The sequence below is a fragment of the Platalea leucorodia genome, assembly GCF_965183815.1.
Source record: "Platalea leucorodia genome assembly, chromosome: 6".
Taxonomy (NCBI): Eukaryota; Metazoa; Chordata; class Aves; order Pelecaniformes; family Threskiornithidae; genus Platalea; species Platalea leucorodia.
This window is the reverse complement of record NC_138828.1, coordinates 42641977-42661911: the sequence shown is the minus strand read 5'-3', so window position 1 is coordinate 42661911 and position 19935 is coordinate 42641977. Positions and strand designations below refer to the sequence as shown.

The 19935-nt window shown below is 42.5% G+C and overlaps 1 protein-coding gene across 1 annotated transcript; it reads left to right on the top strand.

Moving 5' to 3' along the window:
- The first annotated feature begins 329 nt into the window (after positions 1-329).
- Positions 330-18289, top strand: TMEM192 (transmembrane protein 192). Its single transcript, XM_082316156.1, has 6 exons — positions 330-403; positions 3230-3376; positions 7446-7710; positions 9737-9871; positions 14207-14309; positions 16692-18289. The coding sequence occupies exons 1-6, from the start codon at positions 362-364 to the stop codon at positions 16813-16815; spliced, it is 816 nt and encodes a 271-aa protein (XP_082172282.1). The 5' UTR covers positions 330-361; the 3' UTR covers positions 16816-18289.
- The last annotated feature ends 1646 nt before the right edge of the window (positions 18290-19935 follow it).

Sequence of the window (19935 nt, the reverse complement as noted above, 5' to 3'; positions counted from 1 at the left end):
CGGGCTCGGGGGGCACAAGCTTGGGCCCCGGCTGCTGGCTTACCGCCCCCGCTCCCTGCGCTGGGCAGCCCCCGTCCCCTGGGCAACACACACGGCCCGGCTTGGGCCGGGCGCCGACCGGGCGCAGCGGGACGGGACGGGACGGGACGGGACCGGGCGGGGCGGGGGCTGCGTCTCGGCCGCCGCCCGCGGGCAAGGCCCCGCCCCGGGGCCGGCGCTGCGGCGCCGCTCGGGCCCAATAGCGGCCGTGGGCGCTAATGGCGGGGCGGGGCGGCGGGGCCTGCGCCGGGCCAGCCGGCGGCCGGGCCGCGGCGGGGAGGCCGGTTAAATACAGCGGGGGCGGCCGAGGTCGGGAGCGGAGATGGCGCTGGCGGCGGGGAGGCGGCGGCAAGACCTGGACAATGTGAGTGCGGGCCTGCGCGGCGGCGCTCCCGCTGGGCTGGGCGGCCGGGCCGCCGTTAGCGGCGGGCGCGGCTGGGGGAGCGCCTCGCCTTCCGTTCCGTCTCTTCCTCTCGCTCCTCTCCGTTGTTTTCCGCGCTAGGCGCCGGGGGCTCTGTCTGCTTCCGGGGGAGCCCCCGGCCCGGGCGTCTCGGAAGCGGCCGCTTCGGAAGTCGGGAGGCCGCCGCGGCCGCTCCCTGCCCGGGCCTCGCCGCTCCCCGCGCTGCCTGCGGGCAGGGGCCGCTGCCCCTCCCCAGCCGTGCTTGAAATACCCCCAAGTAACGGGGGTGTGGGGTTCTTCTTAATCGAGGTTATTGATTTAATGGAGGCTGATCGTGCAGCTTGTTTCGGTCGTGTGGGTTGTGTTTTCCCCAGCCGGATCCCGTCGGTGCGATCCCTGCTGTACACGCCGCGCGCTGGCGCGGCCGCGGCGTTTTTCTGTTTGTTCGGGTGTTTCCCGCCCCCCGCAGCTGCAGCCTGCGCCGGCGAGGCGTGCGGGCTGGGCTCTGCCTGCTCCTGCCTGCCCCCCTCCTCCTCCTCCTCCTCCTCCCCCCTCCCCCCCCCCCCCCCCCCGGTGCCGGGCTCTGCCGAGGTGGTCGCATGCTGGAGGTGGCTCAGGGAGCCGAGAGGCTGAAGCCTTAACCCGTGCTTGTGGTAACATCAGGGCCTAACAGAAGGCCCATTTTATTTAAGGCGTTTTGGTTTTTAACAGCTGTGGTTTTGGCTCATCTGAATTAATGAAACCTGTGTTTGATCTAATTGGGGCACTTTACTAGATTTTTCTTAATGTCAGGTTGATTGCCTGGCATTGTCATCTCTCTTGCTTTAATTCCCCTCCTCCCCATGTTGCCTGTAATAATATCTACTCAGGGAGGTTATGTTATCCAGCGCTTCCTAATGCTAGCTGCACTTCAGGATGCAAAGACGAATTGTAGCTGGTCTTGCAGTAAGTAACATGGTCAAACATGTTCTGATAAAGCTCTGTCTGTGAAGGAGTGTGCTGATCTGTCATGGTATTGCAGAAGTGATGAGTTCACCTGTTCCCATGAGACCAAGGATACTGTCCTAAGGAGGATCACTGCCTCTGTGGGAGGTGTAAGCTGTTAATTCTGCTATTAATTCTGTGTTGGGGAGGAATGAGGCAAGATGTCTTGGCTGCTGGAGTGCTGGTCCTGTGCACTCGCTTTCAGAGCTTAAAACTATACCTGGCCCCTGAAAATGGGGGATGAGGGACAGAGGGCATCTCTGTACTTGTGCTTCTGGGTTTTATATCAGTGACATAAGAGGAGTGCCATTTGTAAAACTTCAGGCCTGCAGTAAAAGGTCATCTTACCAGGCAGGTATTTCAGCAAGGGTTGTTTACAGTCAAAGGCTAGGCTAATTAAAAGGCATCAAATAGGTGAGGGAAGCCTGTACACACTCTTCTATGGTTGGGCAAGTGCGGCATTCACAGTACTAAAATAAAACTGATTGCTGACTGAAACAAGCTTTGATGACTAGTTCCTTTGCTATAAGCAGCTGTCCCTAGGTGAAATAACACTGGGGAGTCAATCTACATTGTCCTGGTTAATATGAAGTATAAACCTAGGTCTAATACAAAAACTTCTTTACCTCTCTTCTTGTGCTAGTGTCTAGAAGAATGATGTGCCTCACTTCTCTTGAGGCTTATGCTGCTTTCTGTCATGGTGAGGAGAAGTCCTCAGTTTAAAAACAGTAAATATCCCAATGAACCCTGGCATGTCTCTCTGAATAGTCAGAAGTCAGGAGCGGGATGGGGCCTGCCCTTGTCTTGTTTTGGGCTGTGATCAGTCAGGTGCAGAGCAGCCAAAACTTGATTGGGAATCTTGAGTTTCTTTATCTTTTGAAGCAAGCAAGTCATAGCATGGGACATAACAGGATGCTGGGGGGGGGGGGGGGGGGGGGGGGCTTGAGCAGTTGGAGCATTCATAGTGGCTGTGTATGTTCAGCTTAAGATGCAGCGAATGACTGTGTCCTGGCCTGGAAGGAGCAGAGATGCATAGCACTGGGGCAAGTTCCTTGTCCACAAAGAAAGGTTTTTCCCTCCACCCATACTTACTTTTACCTTTTACTTAAAAAAAGTAAAAGGTACTTCTAGAAACTTACATAGCCAAACATCTGAGCTGAATGTGAAGTCAAAGCCCCAGTAGTTGGTGCCCATGTGAGAAGTAAGGGCTGCATGCTCTAGCGAAAGCAGAGAATGTCTTGCCCAGCACTTGGTAGCATCTTCTTCCCTCCAAACTGCTGCTTCTTTCTTGCCTGGGTTCAGTTTGAACTACTGCTGCAGGCGTTTTTGACATGACAGTAGTGTCAGTGGCTGGATCACTTGAAACTGTTACTGTACACTGTGGTTAGAGGCAATAAGAAAGACAGCTGCAGTTGGATGAAGTAAGAATAACAAGGGGTTTTATAGTACCTGTGTAAAGTGTGTGAGAGAGACTTTGTTTACATGAAAAGGTGGAAAAAGTGACATACTAATACTTCTGGTCCCTCTCAGGACTGATGCTCAAATACTTGTAATACATTTTAAAGACTAAAGTTCCTGAAGACTCAGTATGATGCTGGCAGGTAGATTAGTGTCAGATTCCTCAGGGGCTGAGTTCTTACATAAAGATGCAAAGAGAGTTTACCTAGAATTTAAGACCTTGTCTCCAGATACTAACCTAGCTTTTTTCCGCCGAAGCTTGATTTGCTAACAGAAAATTGCTAAAACTTTGTACTTTACTTTTAGAGCTTACCTGTTATTACTCTTTGCCCTCCCCTTCTGTTCCAGGGTTCCTTGGAAATAACACAGAGTTTAGAAGATGATCCTCTACTGGATGCACCGCTTATTTCGTCTCATACATTGCATTCCCAACTGAGGCCAAGATTTCATGCTATCCCAGCAGTTCTCCTTGCCAATTTTCTGTTGCTAATACATGTAAGTTTAAAAAAGCATGATTTCCTTATGAAAATTTGCTGTCTCTGTTCTGAATTCTTATGGGTCATGTAGACAGTTCTCATGAGACTTGCATGCACTGTTCTTCCAAACCAGTGAAGTCTTCCTTGCCAATGAATTTTGATAATGTATATGCTACACAATACTTGCTGCATTCTCATTCTGATTGTTTGTTGGTGCTAACATGCTATGACATGTCTTGTTAGGAAGAAAAGCCTATTAAGTAGCAGTTCTTTTATGCTGTTGGAAATGTACTTGTAAAATATTACTGCTGTAGAAGTGCTTAGACTAGTGGCAGAGGGCTAAGATAACTTTGCCATGCCTTCTGGAGGCTGAACTTAATTTCACAGGGAAGACTTAAAGTATTTGTTACGGTAACTAAACAAGTAAAGTTGCACTTGTTCCAGGGGTTTCACGTGGTAGTGGATGGAGAGATAAAGGAATCCACATTACTTCCTGCTCTGACTGACTTCGGGGGGTTAAGGGTGAAAAGTAGAGATAAAGGACAAATCTTGTACCTAACAGTATGAAGACCTTTTTAAGACTGGTAAGCATAAGTAGAGAGACTCCTGCCTAGTAGTGAGCTTATCCTTGATAAGCTGAAGAGGCTTATTATTGCTTGTGAGCATGTGGAAACCAAACATGAAGAAAGGGTGAGGAGCTCTGATCTGAAGATGTAACTGAAATGGTACTTGCATGGTGCTTAGGGACATGGTTTAGTGGTGGACTTGGTAGTGTTAGGTAAATGGTTGGACTTGATGATCTTAAGGGTCTTTTCCAACCTAAATGTTTCTATGATTCTATAATGCCACTAACACTGACGTGAAGATAGTATGTGTATAAAGCCAGAGAGTGCACAAGACATGTATGTGTTGCTGGCTATTTTAGAGCTTCATTTGATCACTGACAAAAAATTCTGTGCCCAGTGCTCTGCCAGAACTTTAAAAGCACATACCAACCTCCAAGGTTTCTCTTTGGGCAGCTACATAAGCTGTTTTAACACCATGCCCTGGCCTTCTAATTTCAGAAGTAAATGCTTTGTGGACCCCCTAGTAATATCAAGAAATGTCCCCCTGTCTGTCAGGTAGACTTACAAAAGACTTCTGCTGTTCCTTTGAATGAACTACCAAAACTCCCAATGGAAACTGCGTATTCAGCTTTATTGCCTTCCACTAACAGAAGAATGCTGGTGCCATCCCATTAGGATGGCACTTGAAGTCTGCATTATGAAGGTAGACATTCCTATTGGTAGTAGAGCAGTAAATGTTTTTCCACCTAGCCTTGGGGCCTTACTACCTACTACCATAATGGATGTAGCCAAATATCAGTCGCTAGGAAACTACTGCCTCTTCTGTCCCCATCACTTCCACTCTCCTGCAATGGAGAGAAGTATGGGGAGGTGAAGAGAAAGAAAACTGCTGAGGCCTCTGTCAACACACACTTTTCCAGGTGAAGTCTTGCTGCTGTTGCTGAACCTGCTGCAGTGGCCAGTTGGTCCTTGGAGCAAAATGGAGAAGTATCCTTTTCTGTTAGTAAAATACAGCATTATAATTGCCACATGAAATGGTGCTGTCTCTCTTGCTGAAAAGGTGGATGGGGAAAACAAGCTTATTGATTTCCTTCCCCTCTGCTTCTGCAAATGTGTAGAAACCTTGTGGAACATGGAGACACCAGGTTAGCTTCTGATGCACAGCCTGCCAAAGGGGCAAGTGTCCTGGAGAAGTTAAGCCGTCATAGTATTATGTGGTAGAGTTGTAATGCGTCATGGAAGTAATTTGTGTGTAACTTGGAGTACTTCTTCTCCACCTTCCTGTGCCAAGAAACGGGGTTCGGCAGCAAATAGCTGCTTCAGTGCAGCTGCCTAGTTACATACAATTCTGGAGTGTGTGGGTAGGATATGCTGGAGTATGGTGGGGCTGGGTTTTTGAGTGGCTTTCCTTTTGCCAAGCCTTGCTTTTCTGCAGGCTTCTGGCTCCTATCAGGAGACTCTGGAGAGCAGTGTAAAGTGTAAAGGCTAGAAATAATTTCTTTATATAAACCCTGTCTTTCCTTCATCCTCTCTATTTATGCCCATACACAAAACTGAACTTAAATACTACTCCAAGAATAACTTTTTGTATATTAAAAATACCTTGTATTGGGGTGAAGCACCTGTTGTTGGACTACCCTAAAATGTAAGCAAAACATCTTTAATAAATGCCATCCTTAATGCCACCTGTTTTGTCTTGTATACACTGCTGTAATAGGTCAGTAGAGCTGCAATGCTAGGCCAGTCCTGCTCATATGAGTTAAATATAGCCATTTTAGGTACTGAAATACATTCCTAACACCTGGAGGGAGTAGAACTAGATGTGTTACTGTTTTAAAATGGCAAACCAAACAGTAAATGGACCAAGTAAAATATGGGTTAGCTGGATTTATTCTTAGCTTTGTAAGAAAAGGAGATGGTAAAATAATAGATAAATATTGTTGATAACCCTCCCTCTTATTTCACTTCTTAATGTAGCTACTTAACCCATCTCAAAGTAATCTGGGATTTAATTTACATTTGAAGTAGTGGTCTTATGGATAATATAGAATACATTCCTTTTCTCTTTCCCCTCCCACCTTCTACCCTGTCTGTCCTCTGTAATGTCTCTTTCAGGTATTCATGATTGTATGGCAGTTATTCCCCCTTCTTCCTCCCTCCAGTTAACTAACTGTATTTACAACCAGAGCAAGCTAAGGGCAGTTCATATCAAGAGTAATTAAGTGGTTCTGAAAGGTTAACTTCTGTGAAGAAAGTTGCTTGAGAAATGACAAAAATATGAAAAATAAGTTCAAGGGGCTGGTGGGCTTTTGGATATCCATAGAATTAAGTATGGAAACAAAGCTAGCAAATGAAAATAAGATGCTTTCTTCCACCTTCAGTTCTGATGCATTTCTAGCAGTTAAGAGATGCAGAACATTAGACACATTTTTAAGCTAAGTGTATTAGAGGTATTGCACTTCTGCATACTTGAGGCAAATTCTTTTTTTTGTTGTATGTAGAAGATCTCAATTTACTTCTGTATTGGTAGGAGTTTTTTTGTCTTCAGTTCTCTTTTAAAATATTCCTATTCTGTAGAATGAAAACAGGATGAGAAAGTACTATATTTTCTTGATCACTTAATGAAAACAGTAGAGAGTATTTTTCTGTGACAAAAACATTCTATAAGCATTAAAAAAAGCCCTGTCTGTATACATATATTCCAGATAATGTGCACCCAAGACTCTGCCTTCTAGTTGGCCAAAAGATTGCTGATGCACACTTGCTGATGATGAAAACTTGGAGAAAAGTCTAGAAGACAGGAGAAATGGCATAATGGCACTAGTCTGAAAGGACAAGTGTATATACAATCTGACTGATTATAGTCTGATCATTCTGACATAAGTTCTGACCAAAATGGAAAAACCTGATAGTAAATATACTAAAGAATGATTACCAACTGGCAAAGATGCCTACCCAGTGTTAATAATTTGTAAGTTACTATGATGTTTCACTTTTTTCTAATGTCAAAACCTGGAGATTATTTGTAATGTGTATAATAAAGGGTTGATTTTCACTTAATCTTGGGCTGTTCTGCAAAGCAGTAACAAGTGTAACTGAATGATTCTAAGAAGATGTGATTTTTTTTTTTTCTTGAGGCAGTATAAATCAAGGTCCCCTTAAAATAAAAGACATAGTAAAGAGGGTCCAGAAATAAGATAAACTCACTGCAAAGGGGAGACTCGGGGAACAGTGACATTGATTTAGAGGAAGTCCTGGGAAGAAGGGTGATTCTCAGCTCTGTTCAGCTGGAGACTGGTTGTGCTCCTGGAAGACAATCTTACTACTTAAGTTTCAATCACCAGTATGCTCCCAGAATGACATGTAGGGGTTGTAATAAGTGGCTAAGTTTTATACTTTATGAATTGATTTTATTAGAGTTGAGATAAAGTAATGCAAAAGGAATAAATTGTATAACCCTATCTTTTTTTATCATTAGATGTTGACTTTAAGAGTTTTCCTCTCTCTTCCTTTCTCTTCCAGGTTGCTTTTGTTGTTCTAGCATTTTTAGCAGCTATGTTTTGTTCTTACCCCAATCCCAATCAGGATAAGTGCCCTGGAAACTATACTCACCCACTTAAAGTGCAGACTGTCATAATCACTGCTAAAGTAATTCTGTGGATTCTGCATATTTGTTTTGAACGATACATCCAGCACCACCACAGTAAAGTCAGAAGCAGAGGCTATTTCTCAATATACCGATCAACAAGACATCTAAAAAGGCTTCCACTGCTGATACACTCCACAGGTGAAGTGAACTTGTTTTCCTGTTTTTGTTTCTAAAGCTTTAAACTATGACATAATAGACTGAACAGTTTATATATAAATGTATATTATGAACTTTTAAAAACCTGCCTGTGAGCATTTATAAGTGCTATTTATTTTAGTCAGATGGACCTCCTGACTGACCTTTCTAGCCTGCCAGGTACATGTTGTAAAGAACTCTTTGTAGTGGAAAAATGCACACAAGTGTGAAGTTGAGTAAAACATCTAGTCTTAGAATGTTCAGCCAGTGAGGTCTGGGTTTGGCTCCTAGTGATCTTGATTTGCATACTCATTTGTCTAGTTGGATATGTGGCAAGACTGCTAGTCCTTCCAAGAAGTGTGTTACTCTTTTCAAGCTCAGCAATTCAAGTAGAAACAGATGAATTGCCTCTTGCTCAACAGCTGTCTGAAATCAGTAAAATAAGCAATTTTCTAATCTCCAGTGTGGCCATGTGTAACATTCAGCTCTACTTCTAACTGCCTTTTTGTGCAGACAAAGGGTGGTGTATGGGAGTGGTTTAACTTTACATATCTGAAGTTACATCACTGACCAATGAAGCTGAAAGAAGTGTTGGTACAATTAGCTGGTGTAGCTTTTCTAACAAACTACTTCAAGAAATCTAAAATCCATCTAACTTGAGGGGATTTTTCAAACAGAAATATCAGGGGAAAAGGGAACAGTGGTGGTTTTTACAGTATTTTTGCCTCTTGTCCCACCTCCCTTCTGTAAATCTTCTGAATAATTGGAGTAGAAATTTTTTCACCAGAATTGATAAGTTAGATGGTCCTGCTTTATATAAAACCCTAGCTTTCTTTCCATGCAGTCACTAAAACAGCTAGTCAACTTGATGAATGTGCAAAACTTCAGGCTCTGGCCACTAGATAGAGCTCTGAAGATAAAGATGTGTTTGGAGTGCAGCGACAAAATCAGGCTACAGCAGGCTTAAGGATGTTTCAGAATAGTAAAAGGACTATTTCTGCCTATTGCTATGTAATCTGGAATACTTAGACTTGTCTTCAGGCTTAGATGAAGCGTACTTCTCCCCTACCAGACAAACTCAGGGCTTGTGTAAATGTTCAGGTGCACTCAGTTGGGTGCTGTGGACTCTTGATGTAAACAATCTGTAGTTCAGAAGGTGGTTAACTCCATTACTGCAAACTCCCTGCCATGCTGATTGCTGCTGGTACCACTTCCATCCTGACAGTTCAGTTGCCTAAAGCAGTATGAAAGATAACTGTCCAGTCCCCTAGCTACATTAATGGTCTAACACACTTAGTGCTTTATCCAGACACTGGTTATAGCATTTCTACAGGAAAGAAAAGAACATTTCACACTCTGTATCAGAGGAGAGGAGGGTGTGTAAAGAATTAAGAATGCTTGTTAGGTCTGTAATTCAACACTTGCTCTCCTTGACTAATTGTGTTCATTTCAGTTAAACTTTCAGTAACTTGCAAGTATTAAAATAATAGCCAGGCAACTGGAAGCCTGTGCAAGTATCTCCCTGTGAAAGGAAGGTGTTTGGGTTTTTGCTGTTTTGCTCATTTAAATACATTCAAATCCACCACTTGAAGGAAAACACCCTCTCACTTTGAATTGACTGATGTGACCTCTTAGGAATTGAAAGAAATGAATAGTGTCCAAGCAGATTTGGGGATGGATAGCAGTAATAAGGCTAGAAACTGTTTAAGCCCACCCATGTATATTAGGTATTTCTAGTGCATTTCTTCCACTCTTGTTTTTTTTTAAGTCAGAACAATCTATAAGAAAACTTGTAATTCTCCACCATTACAGTCGCATGCTGAAGTGAAACCTCATTTTGCTGCCAGCAGTTGTAAGCTTGCATCACTTGTGTAAGGAAATTAGCCAAAGAGGCAAGTATGGTATGAAATGGAAAAGCATGACTGAAATGTTGCAGCCTAATGCAGATACTGGGGATGAGAGAGTACTAAGTTATTTTCAACAGCTAATGACATTGTTACACCTGTAAAATATAACCTTTGTTTTCTAGGTAATGCAGCCCTGCTTTTGATTCTGTCAATGCAGCATTCCTTTCCTGACCACAGTAGAGTGTACCTGTATCTTATCCTGGGAGTCCTGGGCCTGGAGCTGATTAGCTCCCTGACATGCCTAGTGATTTACACAGGTGAGAGAGGCAATTTTTGCCTTCTTGAGTGAGACTTGTTATAGCTGCTACTTAACTCTTGTTTGCCCTCACAGTAGCTCGCTTGGGGTACCCCAAGACATTTAACTGCAATTATAAATACAGAATAATTCTGTGCTTGTAGGAGAACTAAGGCAATTCCAAAATAAATGGGAAGGTTGTCAGGCTTGATTTGATCTCCAAGTGCTGCTAAATGAAAGCTCCATGTTACCTCAAAGCTGTTGATCCAGTGAAGTGGTGATAAATGCATAATTGTTGCAAAAGCATCCTGTGAACAGGCTTGTTTGTTTAGCAGTGTGTTCTCAAATGCATGCGCCACAAGCTGTGAAGCAGTAAGAGCTAGCTGGCTTTATCAGAACTGCTGCTGGGATTTACATGTGGGACTTGCATAGTTGATAGGGTAATGTGCCTTACTCTTCAGACTCTTCCTCTTTCCCTGGTTCCACCTCAAAAGCTTAAGTTCCTCTTTGTCACTAAAAAGGAACATTCACTCTAATGTTAAAAAAAAAAATTGTGGCTTTTGGGATCTGTGCTAATACCAAAATAAGATACTGCATCATAAAACTGTGAGGCATTGCTTTGTACTTTCACTGTTGGCTTGTGAGGTTATCTGCTTTTTAGTGTAATTTATGAAGACTTGATAAACCTCTCTCCATTAAACTATTGCAGGAGTATCTAAAATGTTGATTAATAAATGCTTGAACCAAATAGTTTTCTCTAATCTCATCTTAAAAACTATTTGGGTTTATGGCTTGCATTAACTCAAATGAAAATAACTAGCTTGAAAAAAAAAAACATTGAAAATGTACAAGACACTAAATTCAATTTTTTTATCCCAAGAAAACCAGGGATGTTTACTGTGAAGTCCATGTCTGTTTAAATGACATGTTGTAGTTCCTGCTCTTGAGTTAAATAGTTTATACTCCTGCTTCTGAGATGCTGCTTTCTGATTATTTACAGCTACAAACAAGGAGATGACACCTTAGCCAAGTAGCCTCAGTAGCACTGGTTTCTCTGGGAGGAAAAAAAACCAAAACCAATATGCAAAACTTCATTTGCTTCTGACTTCTAATGAAACAGGAGGAAGGATGGTGGAAATGCCTCCTTCAGGACTGCATGAAGCTTAAAGTAAAAGCCATTTCTATGGTAATCAGTATTTGTGTTAATCTGACTTCTTTTGTGATTTCATAATTAGTAATTAATGTAGGATGTCTTTTTTGGAGAAGAAAGCTTTGTGTTCTCAGTAATGTAATGACACACAGAGAAATGCTGCCAAGTAGCTTGGTCATCTAGGAAATGAAATCTATTCTTGACTTTCCTGCAATAACACTGAAATCAAAATGCACCAAGAAGTAAGGTCCCAGCTCTAAACTGTGTCCTCTTACAACTGTGCTGAGGCCTGAATGCTGTAGGCTTGTCAGGCTTACCCCTGAATGGACCAGCATGGCTCAAGTAGGCTAACTGTCCTCTGGAGGAATAAAGGCAATGATGAGGGAACACAAGCATGGCAGTCCTAGAGAACTATTCCAAGAATGCTGGAGATCATCCCTTCTTTGCATATGCATACTTACTTTCCTGGGAAACTCAGGAAATAAGAGATAAATTGCAAAACTTTAATAGAACGTCAGGAATTCCAGTGAAATGTTATTTCTTACCCTGAGGCCTCTTAGAGCTCAAAGAGCTACATTGTGTGTCTCTTCCCCTGGCAGAAAGGGGTAAGTGACTGCAAGAAAGTTGACCTTCACAGTATTAAGGTCTGAGCCTGGACACCCATAAGAGCTCTCAAACTACTTTTCTGCATATTTGTCACCAAAAGCGTCTTGTTTCCTAGCTTGTACTGTGCCAGTTCCTGTGCCTACCAAATCCATTGACCAACTTATACTAGGAAGTTGTGGGGTGCAATGTTTCACTTACCAACTGAAGGAGGTTTGGAGGGTCCAGCGAGTCCTGGAACCAAGGTGAAGGAGGGACAGAGCTACATTGCTAGGAAGGAGTATGGCAGTCTCTAGGCAAACAGCCACCTTATTTCCTCAGCAGCCCCAAAACAATGGTCTAAGCTTCATTCTCTAAAGCTTGGTGTACAAACCCAGGGTTAATTTTTATGTAACTTAACACTTGCCTCAAGATGGGGAAGACCTCCATTCACCCTAGGTTGCCTCTTCCAGTGGGTAGTGTAACTTGCTTTCTTGTTTTCCACCCCAATATGTGTTGACGTAAGCCAAGAGACTGCCTGCATGTCTCTTGTGTGTAGTGGTTGGGGTTTTTTTTAGGTTTTTTAGCACTTTAAGCATCAAACTAAAGCTCTACTGAAGCAAAAGAACTGTATTTGGTCAGTTTTGAAAATAGCCGGAGAATCTGTAGCAATAGTGACACTCAATTTTTTTTTCTCTCAAACAGAGCAGACTATGTGACTGGAAGCATGAAGCTTCTTTAGTAGGATAATTTTAAGGGCAGTTCTCTGCTCAGCGTTAGAGCGCCCCTCTCCAAGGCAAGCACTTAGCAGATACCACTTACTGTTAAGATAGTATCAGCTAATGTAGCTGAGCAACAATGGGGAGATTAAAGTCACTTTACACTAGCAACTCATGATCAACCCCTTTCTTGTGTGACCATATTACTCCTGAATTTTGGAGGGAAGGTAGCCCTAGTTCATACCTCACTTCTCCACTGTGGTATAATTATTTCTTGACTACTAGAATGAGGTATAAATACTTACTATAGAGGGTTCATGTACCTGACTTATTTTCATTTTAATATTACTGCCTCACAAATGAAAATGGTAGCATGGAATACCTGACTGTGATTCTAGATATTTCTTGTTTGTTGGAGCTGTTTTATGAATTGAATGATTCACAATGTCCTGTGAAGTACTACTACCTTTCTTAAAAACCTCTATTCAGCAGTGTAGGTATATATAGCTGTAGCATGCAGAGGCAGGGATTTGGAATTCTACAAGGAATTGCTGTGATTGACCTGTAACAGCCTTGACATACATAAATCGTTCAAGTGAGGTAAATGTGCATGGAATGAAGTATAATACAGACAGCTCTAAATGTCAACCTACTATTGTAAGTTTGTTATTGATAGGATAGGGAGTCAAGCTTTAAAAGGTTTACTAAATATATGTATTTAATGACTTTCTTACATACTTCTAATATCACTTGAATAAAAGACTAACATTCCCACAAACAATGCATGTTGGGAATTCCACATCCATTCCTTTGTGGCTTTATTTGTAGAGGAATACCATCATAGAAATAACTAACCTTTGAGCCTGACCTGTAGTAGTTAACCTCTGGGGGGTCTTAGCATTGTTTTAGCAGGGTGGCCTGTAATAAACCCCATCATATTCTTGAGCTGTAAGGACAGTCTTTCTCTGCTGCAGTAGTGTGGATTTCTCATGGAGCCAGACTGTAATATTTTAAGTGGCATTAGATGTATTGCTTCACAAGCAGCCATCGCTGCAGAATCCAGATTTCTTGGTACATTCCCTTAATCAGGATCTGATGTTGAATGGCTTCAAATATTTTCACCTTGCTTCCAGAAATAATGCAGAGGGTGCCTACAGCTTCTCCCACCCATTCCCATTCCATATCTGTTTAAATTTAAACTTTTATTCACAGGTGCCCAGGAATGACTTCTGGTTTTGATAGCCAACATTGCAAGGTTCACAATGTGAAGCTGATCAGAGCCACTCTGGTTTGAATACTTAATGGCTTTCTGTAGCAAGTCTGCCCTAGTTTTAAGCAGGCAGACAAGCTGCTGCTTCACAGCAGGTAGTCTAGTTAAAATAGTATTTATTGAAGAGCTTAAGTTAGAAGTTCTGACCTAGATACTAGTATCAAAACTTTTTACAACTTTTTATGGCATGTTGCTTAATTTATGGCCTGAATTTGGAGACTGAATCTCAGTACTCTCTCAAAGGCAACTAAGGTTTCACCCTCTTAGGTGGCAGATGAAACTTTGCAGATGTTAAGCAGCGTGTTCAAGCTTCCCCATTCAGGTCTTCACTTCACTGTAGTCTTTTAAGCAGTAGGGCTGAAAAAAGGAGAGAAAAAAATACCCCAAAAACAACAAAACAAAAACCAACAAAAAACCCCATCACCACTAACTTATCAAAGCCATTCCAGAAATGAGCAGAGATGGATTCTGCTTTTTCTTTTCTTCTCACTCCCCAGATTCCTTTATCTTTCCATCTCTTATCATAAGGCAATCTTATAATCATCTGTTACAGATTTTTTGTTTTTTACCTTGGTGCCTGGTGATAATGCCTCTTTTTTGGTTGCTTTCCAACTAATTCATAAAACTTCATTGCAGTCAAAATAAGCAATTTCAATCGTGCGAAGCCAAGACCCGACATAATTGAAGAAGAAAAGATGTATGCATACCCTAGTCACATTACCTCAGAAATTGGATTTAGGTAAGATTTTCTGTATTAATCTTGTGCTGTGTTCAGCCATGGTATATAGGGAGCACTGATTAACGTAACTGTATTACTTTCTGTAGACTTACATATAATCTTAAGTCTGTCAAGCAAAGTAGAGGTGGAATAATAGTTTTGAAGGGAACTATATGCTTAAGGCTGCTGTTTTACATGCACAGATGAGAAGTAGCACAGGCTTGTACTTTCTATGTAGTAATGGCAACTTGTTATAATGCAGAAATCCTCAAACATGAGGACAGGAATGATTTGACCATTTATGGCTGGCTGCATGAATCTTTAATGTGCTATAAATAACTGGGTTTAATCTGTGTTAGTTGACTGTATATGGGAGTTTGAGGAGAGATATGGGTGTCTTACACTGTTACTTAAAGTATGCCTACAGAAGCTTAGCTTCTTCAGCCAGTCTCAGGCAAGGAAATATATTGTGGGCAGTTGATAGTTGAAGAAGACTTAGCAGCTTTGTTCTGTGCCAGCAGTTTGACATGAGATTCTTGCAAAGGGTTTGGAATATATTTCCAGTTTGGGAAAGAACTTTAAAGGTGGGTGGGGCACTTAAGAGGTAAGGAAGTTATCAGTGAGAAGATAGAGAAGCTATCCAACATCAACCTCACAAGCACTGAGATGTATTGCTTGTTTGTCCTTTGTGTACCTTCTGACTGCTTGAACATCTTCCAATTGCTGAAATAAGTCTGGTATGACTTAACAAAAACCTATCATCAAAATTAATGTGGATTTCCATATAAGAATGTATTTAGTCATATTGTATTAGAAAATTTCTTTCTTCTGTATGTGTGCCTTAGTAAAAAGTTGAAGTACAGCAATGACTAATACTTTGGCACTTTCCCTGGTGTCACAAATGCAGCACGCACATGCTTTTATGGAACTTGGAAGTAGATGTCCAGGATACAGGAAGGATTTAGAGTTGTCTTGAATTTTGATACAATGTCTGACTTCCATCTTGATACAAATACCATGGTGAACGCATGGTGGACTTCATTCCTTTCTCATTCAGCTTCTCCCCTGAGGAATTCTCAAATGCCCAGAGAACAAGCCTGCAACAATGACCAGCTGAGGAAAAGACTCTGATTATTTTTGATTAAAGAGTGCAAACTTCCTGTGAGAACTGATTGCAAAACAGTTATTTTAATTCAGCTCTATACAACTCTGACTCTCTTTCCCTTGAGAGTTAAGGTCTATTGAAAAGTGAATCCTGTCAGCCCTTCAGTTGACCCTGGTTATAAGACTGTTTTTTGAATATTATGACCTCTACAACGTAAGCTACTGATCAGGACCTCTTCTGGTGCTTTAAGTTGGTAGTGCAGATTACTGGTTAAGGTTGCAAGCTTTCTGTCTACAAAACCTGTTCTCTTTACTGTTTCCAGCTTAACTACAGTAGGTTTTTAATTGGACCTAAGCTTTTTTTTCTACTCTAGCTATCTTCCTCAGCACTTTCTAAGAGCTATGAAAAGGACAGTGTTCCTCCACAAAATGCTGCAAGGCTGAGGAGCAACTTTCTAAGCTCCAAGATACTTATGTGTGTCCTAAGAAGGCAGATCCCCAAGTCAGCTAGGAAGAAATAATGTGTAAGGGAAGACTGGAATATGCTCAGGCATTGGTACTTGTTCTTGCTGTATTCTTAAAAGGTACTAATATAGGTTTGACAGAGTTCTGTACTTTTACAGATTTTTCTCAATTAACTTGGCTTTACTTAATGTTGCAGTGTTACTATCCTAGTTAAAATGAAGGATATCTGAAAGCTGGAGATATTTGAAGTGGGAGGTTAGCTGTACATGAGGTAGATCTGAAATAGCACAGCTGTTTGGTGCTGATGCTGTTCATGGTATTAACAGATGATGTAACCATATATAGTAGTACATCATGTATGCTACTGCAGGTTAATCAAGAAATTTCTGTCTTAAACAGCTTACGATCCCCACAGCTGAATAAAAATACCATGCCTGCTTAAAATAAGCTTCCTAATGTATTTGGAAAAGGTGCCACGGATTTCTTAGCGCAATTCTAGCGTGTTGTCTGGCTCACTAACTAAGTTTGTTAAACAGTAAGAACCCTCATACTACTACAACTTTTCTGTAACTGTCAAGCAGGAAATATATAACTTGATTATGTAGACGCAGCATGAAGTTTAGCCAAACTTTTTTCTCTTCCTGATTTCTCATGCAAAATGGAGGTTAAACATAAAGGTTGTGCAGATTGCCTCCTCCCTCAAAAGTTAGTGGAAACAAAAGTAAAACTGAAGGAAGCAACTTGTTTAAATACTTGTTAATTAGCTCTGACATTTTGTATGTTAGAAAACTGCTGTCACTTACTGAAACCCATATTCACTTTTGTTATTTCAAGGGAAAATTCAAGTTTAGAAGAGATAGTTGAGAAGCAAGGAGATGTAATAGAATATCTTCAGAGACATAATGCACTGCTCAGCAAGAGACTATTGGCACTAACATCTCAGCAAATAAAAACTTAACAGCATTTGGAAAACTGCTGCTGGAGCTCTGGAGGGAACACAAGGTAATGGAATATCCAGACTGATTTGTACACATCTCTTCATCTTTCACATTTTGAAATAGAAGTTAAGCTGGAAGAATGAGCTCTGCATACACAATAAACCTATTGCAACTGGACACTGGCTCCCTTCAAATCATGAGTTCTGAAAAAAGTTCTGGAGCTTCAAGGATTTTTAATTCCTAATAGGTTAAAGTTGGACCTGAGGTAATGGTTTAACTTTGTTCAGTTGTGGCTATTTTGTACTGCTGTAACCTTTAAGTGTCAAACTACCAAAGTATTTTATATCTCTACAATACAATTTTTTTCCTCTGGAAAAATCTGGCTTTGCAAAGGATATCGCTTCAGTTTCTAGTGCAGAAGCTGAGACTGAACGTGTTCTGTCACTGAGTCCCATTACTTCCAGTGTTAGAGGTGGTGTACTTCAATAATACTATATGAAGTGATACTTCCTTTCTAGATTGGTCTCCTTTTCTCCTTTGTCAAGAAAAGGAATGAAACTTGCCTGTGCCAGTGGGAAAATTTGGCATCCAGTTTGGGATTTAAAAAAAAAAGGTGGTGGGTGCCCTAGAATGGCAAATCTTACATAAGTGTGTGGTACAAACAATGTCATGATAAGCAATGTGAGCAGTTTAGAATTCTGGCTTTAAAACGTGTAAGAGGGATCTTCAGGGCTGATGACTTTCCTGTTGCTAGGAGTCTGTGTCAGCTAATAATCAACAAGATTCCTACTCTGCCAACTGAACTAACTTAATACAAAAATACTTGGGAGTAAGCTTTTTTCCATTGACCTAGTAACTAACTTGTGTTGAATGGGTTTAAAGATCCTGTTAAAGATGCATCAGTTACATGCATCCTTGTTCTTTGACTCTTCAAAAATGCCAGCATCTTGATTCAAAAGCCAAAATGGTGTATGTGGGGAGGTAAAAACCAGCAGAAGACAGAAAGGTCTTCTAGAAGTTGGAGAAATTAGAATTTTTGATTTTATTTCATGGATTTATTGGAAAGGCTGGTAAAAAAAAAAAAACATACTGTTCTGGGTACTACTTTGTCTACCAATGTAGACCAAGAATTATTTTTAGAAGCCAATACCTCTGTGGATAAGCAGGGTAATCACTAGTCAAAATGGGGAAGAAGGCTCTCATGAGGAGTGATCTTGTAGTTGTATATAAGAAAAACAAAAGAAAATTAAGCCATCCTATTTGGTCCTAGGGCACATCTTTAGAATAAACTGTTTAGTGTGCAACAAACATGGGCATTGTCTCATTTAAAGGAAAACAATAAAGATTGGAGGTTTTGCTGCTATCCAACACTAAACTGTTCTCCTTAACTGTTGTTTCTTGAAAATGCAGCCAAGATTTTATAGTATACATGTGAGGAATACAAATGTTTTGGTTTTAGAACTCAGGTTTTGATGTGGTTGTGTGTATCAATTTCTGTAATTTCTATGAAAAGCAGTAAAATGTGACTGTGAAGTTCATGCACAATAAATGCAACTAAGGAAAAGTGTGAATTCTGTCATTTCTAAGCTCATGTACAGCTGGTGAAGACTGTTGTAATGGGTATCTGGGCACATTTTCTGTTATGCTCAAGTTCCTGCAGCACAGTTTTAGTACTTAACCTGTTATGGCAAGGGTAGCTGTGCACTCATTTTGAAGCTTTACCCAGGAAAGACAATAAAATGAAACTTAATGTTTTCCATCACACTTCAGAATTTGTTACTCCTGTTTCTCTCCAACATAGAGGAATAGGCTACCTAGTGCAGCAGAACTACTTCATTGTATTTTGAGGGTGTTGCCCATACCCTCCTCCCCTTCATGCCTGCTTAAGGTAAAACCAGCAGTATTGCTCTCTATGGAACACAGCAGCTGGAAAGCAAAGTGCAAGTTGTCAGGTGTGACCACGCACATTTCCCGCCCTTTGTAACTCGTAGCTCTCTGTAAGGGCACCAATGATTAACACAACTTGCAACAACCACTCCCCATTTTTCAATTTTTATCGTATCCCCACTGTATCTTGTTTTCGTAGTATGTTTAAGCTTCGGGGGGGGGGGGCGGGGGGGGGAAGGCTTTTCACATTTGTGGAAAAGATTTACTACTCGTACTAAACAATTCCTAAGCTCGGGCTGCGGCAGGGCTACACCGCATTGTCCACAGAGCTACCGGAGCACGGCAAGGGCCGCACGCACCGGTGAGCGTCAGCCCCACGGGCCTCCGCCGGCACCTTTGCGCCAGAGGGCCCCGGGCCAGGCCCGGCCCCGCTCCCGGGCCCCCGCTTGCCACCGGCTCCGTGGCAGCAGCGACGCGGCGGCCCGCTCGGCCGCAAGGCGCGCTGTGACGCTACGCGCGCGTTGTGGCGTCACGGCGGGGCGGGGCGGCGTGGCAGGCTGGGTGTTGTAGGCCGGCCGGGCGGCGGGGAGCCGCCCCGGCGCCGTTCTCCCGACCGAGCCCGTCGGGCCGCGGCGGGTGGCGGCGGAGCTGACCGGGGAGGTGCGATCCCTCAGCTGGCGCTTAAAATGCAACGTAAAAGGGGCAAATGGCGGCGGTGGTGCTCAGCCGCGGCCTCGCTGCATCTGACAGGCCACAGCTCTGAAATCGGATGCCCAGTCCTGTTTTGTCTGGTTAAGCTGCATCTTATCTTAACCTTACCCTCTGCCAGCTGGGCACCGCGGTGGCTAACGCTGCCCGGTCAGCTCGGGAGCAACTCGTGGTCCAGCACCGTCGACGCAGCCTGAGTAGCTGTCGCTGCAGCCCGCAGCATCGGCACCGGGTCGCAGGCTGGACCCTCACTCTCCGAAGTAAAATCCATAGCACGCTGCACACTCAGTAAGCAGTAAAGCATTAGGGACGAGTTTCAGTAAAAAAAAGTATCCCCTTGTGTCACGTCCCACCTGTGGGGAGCAGGGAGGGACTCAGGTTCGCAAATCCCCTCGGTGTGGATTAAGGTGAAATAACACTCAAGGTCCGTACGTGAACATCAGCTTTAATGGGAGATTTCTATAGAACAAATATTGTGTAAACACTGGTCCTCTAACAATTATACCGACCTAAGCTGTGCAGCTTTATGGGAAATGAAGGTAAGC